Here is an 11494-nt window from a genome sequence, read left to right as displayed (position 1 = left end):
TCAGAGGCTTATTCCATAACCAAACCCTTTGGGTTTAACACTTAACAGAGGCTGATTGATATCACTATCATCATTGTCATCATCATCACTATCATTTTTAAAACAAGGCAGACCTGTTATCATTAAAAGCACCAAAAATACACAAAAAAGACACTTTGGGGGGAAAAAACCTTTGGAAATGGGCACCCACCCACCCTCCTCCTCTTCTTCCTCCTCTTCTTCCTCCTCCTCCTCCTCTTCTTCCTCTTCCTTCTTCCTCCTCCTCCTCTTCCTTCTCCTCCTCCTCTTCCCCCTCCTCCTCTTCCCCTCCTCTTCCTCCTCCTCCTCCTCTTCTTCCTCTTTCCTCCTCCTCCTCCTCCTCCATCCCTTCCTCCTCCTCCTTGGCGTCATGCGCCACGCAAGGGCTCTTTTCCCTCCCCCTGGCTGTCCCAGAGGCTCACTCCTCCACCTTCTCCTCCGAGGCTCCACCTCCCTCTTGAGGCTGGCCAATGGCAAGCTGGGGCTGCAAACAGCCCCGCCCCCACCCTTCTGCCATTGACCAGCCAGCCTGAAGGGGACAAGCGCTCCCTATATGGCTCTGTGCGCGTGTGCATGCGCTAGCAGGGCAAGCACGAGCTGGCGCTGGCCACAGCCCCAGGGAAGTGTTGCGGGCGGCGCGAGCGCGTGAAGAAGCAGGAAGAGGAGGAGGAGGTAGGTGGGCTGCACTCCGTGTGCGTGTGCAAAAAAAGAAGGAGAAGGAAGAGGATGGGCTGTGCAGCCGTGCGGCTGCGCAAAAGAGAAGGAGGTGGGGGAGGAGGAGGTGGGTGGCCGCTGCGGGAGCGTGCGGAGGAGGAGGAGGAGGAGGAGCGCCACCTGGCCCGCAGTGAAGGCCAAATCCGGGCCCCAACCCGTGAATTGGCAGGAACTGGACCGGGACCGGGCCGGTTCCGCCAAAACCGGGACTGTCCCGCTTGCAGGCGGGATATGGCAACCCTAGTTTAATATTGTAATAATTTAATTCCTTTAATGTCATTATTATTATTATTATTATTATTATTTATTTTTTACTTTGATTTAATTTTTTATGTTTTTAATTGTACTGTTTTTAATGCTGTGAAGCCACTCTGAGTCCCAGTCCTGGGAAAAGAGCGGAATACTAATAAATATAATAAATAAATATGATAAATAAATGTAAACTTAATATGTAGATAGTATAAAGTTAGAGATAGTAAGGTTAGTACGTTATATATCTCTTTGGGTTTGTGGTTTTCTTTTAGCTTGTTGTAGTTTTGGATAAACTGATGGAAATAAGATTAGATTAATAAACGGGGGGAAAGGAATGGAAAGGAAGGAAACAAAAGCCGGATGAAGAAAAATATTAAACACCGATCTGCTGAAGGTGGGAAGTACTATTTTTGTAACTTAAAGAATGGTGTACAATACTTATATGCGCGTGTTAATCGTTTTAATGTTTGAAACCAATTTAAAAAGAAGAAGAAATATTCCAGTTTGACACTGCCATGGCTCAGTGCTATGGAATTCTGGGATTTGTAGTTTGTCATGGCACCAGAGCTCTCCAAAAGAGAAGGCTGAGTGTCTCACAAAATGACAATTCCCAGAATCCAACAACACTCAGCCATGGCAGTTAAAGTGGTATCAAACTGGATTATTTCTTCTGTACGGATGCAGCCGAGGTGTTCTGGGTCAGGTGGGGAGCTGTACCACAGAAGTGGTTTTGCATGTGTGTTTCCACGTTGGCATTTTCTAATGTGAAGCAGCCCTGAACCCTCACAGCCCACATATTCCTAGTATCCTAGGATACTAGGACCTTTCTTCCACTCTTCTTTTTAGTCTAAGCCAAGGAATTCCAAATGTTCTGAAAAACTTTGATTTTTTCCCCACTTTTCTTTTTTGAAGCAGAATAAATGTATGCAGACTTCAGATATGCATAACATTTTCAGTTTTTAGTCTGGTCACAGAATTTGATTTGATTTGGCAGAAAGTTTAGAGTGTCTGTTTTTCATTGGAATTGCATTGGCTACAGCCAAAACCATTTGCCTTCCCTTGAGTAACAAGGTGATTTTGGTTACTTATAAGTAGCAACCAGTATTTGTGGACAGATATGCAAAAACAAAACAAAAACAGAAGAAAAGACAGATGAGTCTACAAACTCTTTCAGGATTGCTCATTCTTGCAAACAAGCTACTAAAATGTGGGCTATACAGTGCAACTGTTTGGTGGATTTGTAATTGGTTGTAAATGCTTTCCAATGGGTGCTCAGCAATGGCTCCTTTTCATCCTGGAGAGAAGTGACCCGTGGGGTCCCACAGGGGCCTGTCCTGGTCCCAGTGCTGTTCAACATCTTTATCAATGACTTGGATGAAATAATAGAGGGCATGTTTATCAAATTTGCAGATGACACCAAATTAGGAGGAGTAGCAAATACCCGAGAGGGGAGGATCAAAATTCGAAATGACCATAATAGATTAAAAAGTTTGGCCAAAGCTAACAAAATGAATTTCAACATGGAGAAATGTAAAGTACCACACTTAGGGTGGAAAAAATGAAATGCATAGATACAGGATGGGGGAACCCTGGTTTAAGGGGACTACTGTGAAAGGGATCTAGGAGTCCTAGTAGACCATACGTTGAACATGAGTCAACAGTGTGATGAGGCAGCTAACAAAGCCAATGCGATCCTAGGCTGCATCAATAGAAGTATAGTGTCTAGATCAAGGGAAACAATAGTGCCACGCTATTCTGCTTTGGTCAGGCCTCATCTGGAATACTGTGTCCAGTTCTGAGCACTACAGTTCAAAAAGGATGTTGACAAGCTGGAGTATGTCCAAAAGAGGGCCACCAAAATGGTGAAGTGTCTGGAAACCATGCTTTATGAGGAGAGACTTGGGGGCAGAACAGAGAAAGCCAGATTGGGGCTGTGGCAACACTGTTAACGCTGTTGTAGTATAATGTTTTATATGATGTCCTTACAGTGTAATACAGTTGTATGCATGATTAATGTAGGAATATTATCCATTTGACACTCAGATTTTCTCTTCCTCCTCCTCTTCTTCTGTAGAGACGACTACTCCTCTCTTCTTTGTTTGCACCAAAGATGACAACTGAATTTGGCTTGACACAACCCATTCTTGCAAGCTCTACTCCCATTCTTCATGTGGCTTGGAGCGCATGAGCCTCATCATCCCCAACCACTGCCTCATGGTGGAACCTGCAGAATGGGGAGCAATAGTTCAGCACTGAAAGTTTGCACTGAACACCAGGGAGGCATCAACTGGCTCAGCCTCAGTCCAGATGGCCAGTGGCTACTGACAGGGAGTGAAGATGGCACTGCACGGCTTTGGAGCACGGCTGACAGCCAGTGTCGGGCCCGTTTTCAAGGTATGGAAAATATACCTTTTGCCACCAATCTGATTCTGAGATGATCAAATGGTAATGATGTCCACATGGCTATGACAGAGACCCGAAGCAGCTTTATTTTGGCAGTCTGTAACAGGCCAACACTATTCTTTTTAGCTGAGAGAACACATCTCTAGGAATCTTCAGGTCCTCCAGTGTAACTGTGTGATCAAGATCTGCCAGAAACTGACCACAGAATCATGTTGGAGCACCTACAAATGCCTAGAGAAGTGTTTTCTCTAGGAACTTCTAGGTTCTCCAGAACAACTCTATGGTCAACTTCCAGCAGCATTGCGTTGGAGGACCTAGAGATTTCAAGAGAGAACATATATCAAATCTGCAAAAGTCAAAGCCATAAATGCCTAGGGCCAACTGTAGTTACATTTACGTTGAAAAGGGGATGTTTACTACACTTTTTAAAAATTTACTTGTGTGTAATTACTATCAATGCCTTGATTCCAATGTGGACAAATTTGGTCTTTTCTTTCTCTTCTTGCATATATGGCTGTTTTGATGACATGTAGTGGAGTCCATGAAAGCTTATGCTGAAATATATCACTTAGTTTCAAATGTACTGCTAGACTCTCTTCCTCATGCTTTTTCTTGTTTTTACCTAAACTATCTTTTAAAAAGTCTTCCTGGACTTCTCTTGATTTCTTAGTTCATTTGATAAACTGTTTCACTGGATGTCTGGAGGGTTTATTTGATTTTTTGCAGCTGAATAAACACCCCACTGGGTTGATGCAAACTGCTTCATTGCTGGCTCAGATTGTTTTCATATTCCAAACAAGATATAATGCTTTACATACAATTCTGATAGATTGGCCTCAAATGATTAAGACTGTAGAACCAGACTACAGAGAACAGAACAAATACCTGGGGAACAATGAAGTTGTGAAGTACTGGTCTTAAAAAAGAAATAATAATTGAAACAAAGAAGGAATTGTCAAATAGTTTTGAGTCAAAAGAAGCTTGAAATATTTGAAGTGTAATTTTCTTTCTTTCTTTCTTTCTTTCTTGCATTCTCCCTCCACTCCCATTAAAAATAGGGACTATGTATAAGAGAGTTTGAATCTAAGGTCACCTGGGTTGCTACTTTTATAATAATTTAACAGATCCATTGATCTCTGTAGTTCTTACTGCTTCATATGCATAGAATTCAGTTGTTACTGTTTTGGTGTTAAAATATAGTGCTGCAATGGGTTTATGTTAAAAAAATAGGAAATGTTTTCCACAAAACAGAATAGTTCTTTTGATTTTATAGTTCTTGTTTTGTTAAGAAAAAAAATGGAATAAGAACACAGACTAAAAACAGGGTTAGCAGTCACTTCCTCTTTCCAGAGAAGATAAGAGTATTGCAGTTCTGTAAATGGGCTGGAAGGTTAAGGATCTGTAGAGCAGGGGAGCAACTCTCCAGGTATTTTGGATTGTAGCTCCCATCATACCTCCCCATCAGCTATGCTGGCTAGTGCTAATGGGAGTTATAATCCAAAAACACTTAGAGGACCACAGACATGTCAAAGCATCTACATTTTGATTTATTCCCCATTAATTCTTTGAGGAATCTATAGCAGATAACTAAATACAGTAGTTCCAGAACCCCCTGTAGGTACCAAAATCTGTGGATGCTCAAGTCCTAAAAAATACAGTGGCATAGTGAAATGGTGCTGCTTGTATAAAATAGCAAAATCGAGGTTTGTTTTTTGGAATGTATATCTGTTTGGAATATTTTCAAGCTGTGGATGGTTGAATCCATGGATAAAAAAATCTGTTGATATGGAGGACCAACTGTATAAAACAGATCCAAGCACAAGCAAGTGTTGGGCTTGCATAATGTAAATGGCAGCAGCATAACAATGGTTATTGATATCACCATTGTTATGCTACACCACTTTCTGCTGAATATCACTACCATTCTGTAACCAATTGTGTATTTAGCAGTGTGATTACTTATACGATATAAAAGGTGGCAGCAGATAGCAACTTAAAGGAGTTACAGAGGGCAATACTGATTCCAGATGTATAGTTCCGTTTGGGGGACACTGTGAAGTAGAAAATGGTTCAGTAGCTGCCCTAGGATTGTGGCATGGCCAGTTTATGCTGAGGAGTCAGGTGAAGTCCAGACAGTGTCTGTCTGACCCCAAACAAGACCAAATTGGGGGTGCCTGGGCAGGCATATAGGGCAAAACATATGCCGGGGCAGTATTTGGGATGTGAAATGATTTCCAGGAGGAAAGAATGTGCAAGGAAGTTGAGAATGGCTGGAAATCAAGGCAAATGTCCTTGGACAAAGAAATATCGCTCCTGGAGAGAAGTGTACTTGGATTTTTGTTCAATTGTAAACACAAAGTTTATCACCCATCATCACTCCTATCAGTGCAGGGATTAGGCAGGTTTTGATCTTGATTGATCTATCCTGGCTACATGCTCTTGAGCTCCTTCATGTTGAGCCACCTGGGTCTCCTATGGTAAGGCAGTTTTCCACACTGGGGTTCCCTCATGGCTATGTGTTCTAAACATCCCTTTTTGATATCAATTTGATAATAGCACGCAGGAGGGGTGCAGAGGGCTAGACCTTGGGATAACACATAGTTAAATCCAGTTGATTCAGTGATTCTACTTTAGTTAGTATTTTAGTTAGTATTCTGCTTTGGTCAGGCCCCACCTAGAATATTGTGTCCAGTTCTGGGCGCCACAATTCAGAAAGGACATTGAGAAACTGGAGCGTGTCCAAAGGAGGGCGACAAAAATGGTGAAGGGTCTGGAAACCATGCCCTATGAGGAACGACTTAGGGAGCTGGGGATGTTTAGCCTGGAGAAAAGAAGGTTAAGAGGGGATATGATTGCCCTGTTTAAATATTTGAAGGGATGTCATATTGAAGAGGGAGCAAGCTTGTTTTCTGCTGCTCCAGAGAACAGGACCCGGAACAATGGATGCAAGCTACAGGAAAAGAGATTCCACCTGAACATTATGAGGAACTTCCTGACAGTAAGGGCTGTTCGACAGTGGAACAAACTCCCTCGGAGGGTGATAGAGTCTCCTTCCTTGGAGGTCTTTAAACAGAGGCTGGATGGCCATCTGTCAGGGATGCTTTGATTTGGATTTCCTGCATGGCAGGGGGTTGGACTGGATGGCCCTAGTGGTCTCTTCCAACTCTATGATTCTATGATTCTATGATTCTAATAGTAGGATTTATGCCCATGTGAATTGCTTAGACTTGAGGAGTTCCACTTTTGAATATGAATGGCCCCTAAAGTACAGCCATGTGTACAGCATATCCTGAATTACTTTTCAGAGTATATGTACTCTCTTTCAGTTCTCTTATTTCTGTGACAATCATAAAACATAATGCTTCAGATACAATCCAATTTTTCTTTTCACTGCGTTGTTGCCACTGATTTTTACTGATCACTTTTAATTCTGTACGTTATTTCTAGGGCATGAAAGCTATATCACCTTTTGCCATTTAGAAAATGAAGTTGCCTTCACATGTAGTGCCGATCATACAATTAGGAAGTGGGATGTGATGACAGGTCAGTGTTTGGCTGTTTATCGAGGACACACATCAATTGTGAACAGGTAGGTTTTACATTGTAGTCTTCACTGTAGATCCCTCCTTATCCCCATTTGATTTCAGTCTTCTCTGGTATTTATTTTCTTATTAAATGTAGCAGTCCCCTCCCCTGTGTTTATGCTGCACAGATGAATTGTCATAAATTTGTGTTTTGCGTGTTCTTGGCTCCATGATTAGTTATATTAGAAGCAATGCTGACACAGCTGTATTCTGGGGACAAGAGACCAGCAGGAAAGCAAGGAGGAACTGAACCAAATCCACTGCTGGAAAAGAAATTCCAGGGAAGAGTAGTGGGGAGGGGGTAACAGGACCCAGCTCAATTGGTAACAGCTGCACCTGATAAAGGGACTGAAAAAACACTGTGCTAGGAATACCTTTTGGTAGTAAAAGGATTCTGCTAAGGCTTTGTGTAGAGTCGGAATTCTGTCTTGTCACTGATTACCTCCAGAGAAGCTTAAAGCCAGACCTTGTTATATTAAATGTATACTTTATGTCTAAGCTGTAAATGGTGATTTCTTGGTATCTTTTGCCAAATAGATACAGGTGATCACTGCCACATGATGGCCACCCATAAGACTCTCTTAGGGCTACTTTGCAACATTTTATCTGCAGCATTTGGCTATGGGTTGAGTTGAATGTTATCACACTTGAAATTGTGATGCTGTGATAAAGCATGCCTTTACCTGTGCCCAAATATTCTTTGATCAGTTCTCTGTGATTACACCACAATGAATTTTCAAATAATCATTGTGTGTATGCCTGACTATAGCCACTGTTATTTGCTTATAATGTTAAGACTTTAGAACAAGCCTGATTTCCCCTCCTCACCCTGTGTTTATTCTGTTCCTATTTATATAACTCTAGAAATACAAATGAAGTCCTGGATGAACCACTTAAATAATTTTGTGGAGTGGAGTACTAAGTCTGGTTCTGTATATCATTGTTAATTTTAAAAGTTTAAAAAAGAAGACTGCAAAGATGATCAAGACTGCAATTTAAAGCATTTGGACATAAATCGGAGGATTGTGGTGCAAGTGTCTTAAAAGCAGAATTTGGGAGAAGTTTGGTTTTTTTGGACTAGAATTGTCAGGATCTCCTAGTAAGCATGGTGTGTGCACATGCACAAACACAGAGATGCAACATTTAAATAGTTAAAATAATCTTTAAAAATGGGCACATCTGATTGCCTCTGCTTACTACCATGGCCATAGATCAAGAAGCCATTGTTTGGGGTTACACAAGGTGGAATAAAGGTAATAATTACAATGAAAATGCTAATAGTAAAAGCTATTTGATGAAATCCTTCATTGAGGAAACTGACTCAATTTTTCCTTAGAGCCTTCCATGACCTATTTTTTGAAGGGTAGAGGTAGGCACATGGGCACGCTTTACTTATTTGCCATCTACTAACTTTACTTCAGCAAGGACATTAAATGAACATTTTGATATGTGGTTCTTTTTTTCTATTTTAAACAGGATCCTGGTTTTCAAAGATTATCTTTTCAGTGGCTCCTATGATAGGACAGCACGTTGTTGGAGTGTAGATAAGGAGAAGCCAATCCAGGAATTTCGGGGCCACCGAAACTGCGTCCTGACATTGGCTCTTTACTCCTCCAGGGATGTTCTTGAAGATTCAGAAGAAGAAGAATTGGAAGAGGAGAAAATGAGCAGGGACTTCCTGGTAACAGGGAGCACAGACTGCACTGTCAAAGTCTGGTGGGTGTCTAGTGGGCGCTGTCACCAGACCCTACTGGGACATACTGGGGCTGTCTTGTGCCTTATACTTGATGCTCCAAACAGGGAGCTCTTTTCAGGCAGCACTGATTACACCATTCGGACATGGAACATTGTGACTGGTGAGCAGTTAAGAGTGTTCAAAGAGCATCAAGGATCTGTCATATGCCTAGAGGTAAGAGATCAATAACGTTTATACCAGAGAGCCTGGAATATGTGCTATTTTGGATTACAGCTCTAGAATCCTACAGCAGCATGGCTCACAGATTATGCTAGCTGATGGATGATAGCTATAGTTATAGAGCAAAAACATTTCCAAGCTGTGGGTTATACCAGAAATGGGCAAATGTGGCCTCACCCATTTTTGCAGTTCCCAGGAACCACTGTAAAAAATTACTTCTACATCGTATCATGTCTCCCCTGACTAATTTAAATGGGAAAAACATTTAACAAAACAAGAAGAATTTTTAATAACCTCTGGCTTCAACATGAAAAGGTGCTGTTGTGCATCTGGAGGAGGGAAAATTGGCTTCCAGACCCTCTGAAGTTACTACCCATGCTCTCCAAGCATGTGTGAAACATGTAGGCACCTACCTCTGTGGCCCTTGTGGTCTCTTCCAAACCTATGATTCTGTAATTGTAGTCCTCTGCTGATGAATTATGGAGCAGTGCCTACAGTCATGCAGAGAAGGGTGTGTGTGTGTGTGTGTGTGTGTGTGTGTATAAAAGCATGTACAGACGATATTGCATTCAGCCCTCCATATCCACAGATTCTTTGTCCATGGATTCAAGCATCCATGGTTTGAAAATATTCAAAGAATATATAAAGAAAGATTGATTTTGCCATTTTATATAAGGGACACCATTTTACTATTCATTGTATTTAATGGGACTTGAACAGCCATGGAATTTGGTATCCCTGGGGGGTCCTGGAACCAAACCCCAGCAGATACCAAGGGCCTGGTGTATTTTAAAATTTACCACTTCAAAACAAAAAGAAGCAGCATTATTGCCCATTATTGTCATTTTGATGTCACTTCCTGCCAAGCTGTTTTAACTGATGTTATTCCAGTGAAATGTTTTTATTGTTATTATTTTGTATTGATGAGAGGGAGGGTAGAAGGGTGCAGGTTTTCAGGGACTGTTTGATTATTATTTTCTGTGACTTTTGTATTTGAAATTTTCCTTGCTGTTACCTGCCTTGATCCTCAAATGGGAGAGGCGGGATATGTGAATGGAGCACATTCATGTGAGCTGTAGGCAGAAAGATATGTCAGACAGCTCCATTTTAGATGTCTTTGCTTCATATGCAAAGGATGCAGAAATAGCTCTGAAAATGTATGTAGAACATACCTCTCAACTGCTCTTGTATATTGGAGCATTGCTTCTCAAATTTACTGGTGTGTCACACTGGCATTTCTTTCTCCTAATGTTCCAGGTACCATATTTGTGCATATTATTATCATATTTGCATAGTTTCTTGGAACCTCACCATGGACTGGCAACTGATGGCTTGTGGACTGGGACTGGTCCTTAGACTACCACTTTGAGTAACACTGTCCTAGAGAGCTCTAGTACTCACCTTAAGTTGGAGAGGATGCTTCTGTTCAGTAATGGAGCTTAGACTTTTCATGTAAAAATGCCACACCTGATCTTTAACATCTACAAATAAAAGGATCTGAGGTAGTCCTGGCATATTGGGCTGGAATGTAAGGCACCCTGATTACTGTGTACATGTGCGTAGGCATACATGGCTATTTTTGTGTTATTGAGAAAGTGTATTATACTCAGCAAAACTCAGTTTCATGAAACAGTTTCCAGGGCTTTGAACAGGCTCTTGTTTATTATCTCAGGCTACTGACTGTAGGAATAAACTGATGTTCTGATGTCTTGAAGAAAGCCTGGGACAATAAAGGATAAGTTTGAAGATCTTTAACCAAGTGACTGACTGACAGACTTTATCACAGGGCAGTTTAATTGGTTAGTCTAGCAAGCTATTAATCCATAAGAAATTGTTCCATGCAAAAGGCTATCAAGAGGATTCATGATCAGTCTCACAGTTATTGTTTCTGTCAGAAACGCAAGCTTGCTGTAATAAGTAGAATCTTGTCTTAACAGCTGTTGTTACTATGGCTGCTTGTCTTGTGATGGAAATAAGTAGATCCCAATTTCCAAGGATGAATCAATAGCTGTCTTCGTTATGCTATCTGACGGGTAGAACATATTCTTTCTGTGCATGTGTAGCAGGGATAGAGATCATGCAACTCTCCAGTTGTTGACATGCAAATTTCAGCAGTCCTAGCTGGTATAGCTAGTGATGAGGGATACTTGGAAATTCCAGTCCCACAACATCTGGAGAGCTGCATGATTCCTGCTGATGTATAGGTTATTTCCCCTTAATAATCTGACACAAACAATACTAGTGAGACTGATAATGAATCCTGTTGATATGAAGTCGAAAGCTTTCATGGCTGGCATCCATAGTTTTTTGTGGGTTTTTTGGGCTATGTGGCCATGTTCTAGAAGAGTTTATTTATGATGTTTCGCCAGCATCTGTGGTTGGCATCTTCAGAGAATGATAGTCTCAACTGGAGTAGGTCCATGGTAATCCATGGAATTTATGTAAGTATTGATTCACAATTATAAGTTGATTCAGATGAATTACACTACCTATATGATTCAGGAGAGTCAGCATGGTGTGCTGGTTTGAATGTTGGACTAGGACACTGGGAGACCAGGGTTCAAATCCCTGCTCAACCTTGAGCAAGTCACACTCTCTCAGTCCCCAA

The 11494-nt window shown here is 41.5% G+C and overlaps 1 protein-coding gene across 5 annotated transcripts in view; it reads left to right on the top strand.

Moving 5' to 3' along the window:
- WDR86 (WD repeat domain 86) overlaps positions 1-11494 on the top strand; it is a 32613-nt gene that overhangs the window by 5079 nt on the left and 16040 nt on the right. For 3 of the 5 annotated variants that reach the window (XR_006104762.1, XR_006104761.1, XM_042476618.1), the window contains exons 2-4: positions 3059-3378; positions 6835-6976; positions 8448-8880. Coding sequence is in view for 3 of the 5 variants with exons in the window: in XM_042476618.1 (XP_042332552.1) it covers positions 3153-3378; positions 6835-6976; positions 8448-8880 (801 nt within the window). In the remaining 2 variants the exon portion in view is untranslated. Of the gene's footprint in view, positions 1-552; positions 691-1256; positions 1379-3058; positions 3379-6834; positions 6977-8447; positions 8881-11494 lie in introns of those variants that run through there. The other 2 variants (XM_042476615.1, XM_042476616.1) reach the window with 2 other exon arrangements.

Source organism: Sceloporus undulatus, chromosome 6 (assembly GCF_019175285.1).
Source record: "Sceloporus undulatus isolate JIND9_A2432 ecotype Alabama chromosome 6, SceUnd_v1.1, whole genome shotgun sequence".
In the NCBI taxonomy this organism is placed as follows: Eukaryota; Metazoa; Chordata; class Lepidosauria; order Squamata; family Phrynosomatidae; genus Sceloporus; species Sceloporus undulatus.
The sequence above is the reverse complement of the archived record's forward strand: the minus strand, read 5'-3'. Positions and strand labels throughout refer to the sequence as shown.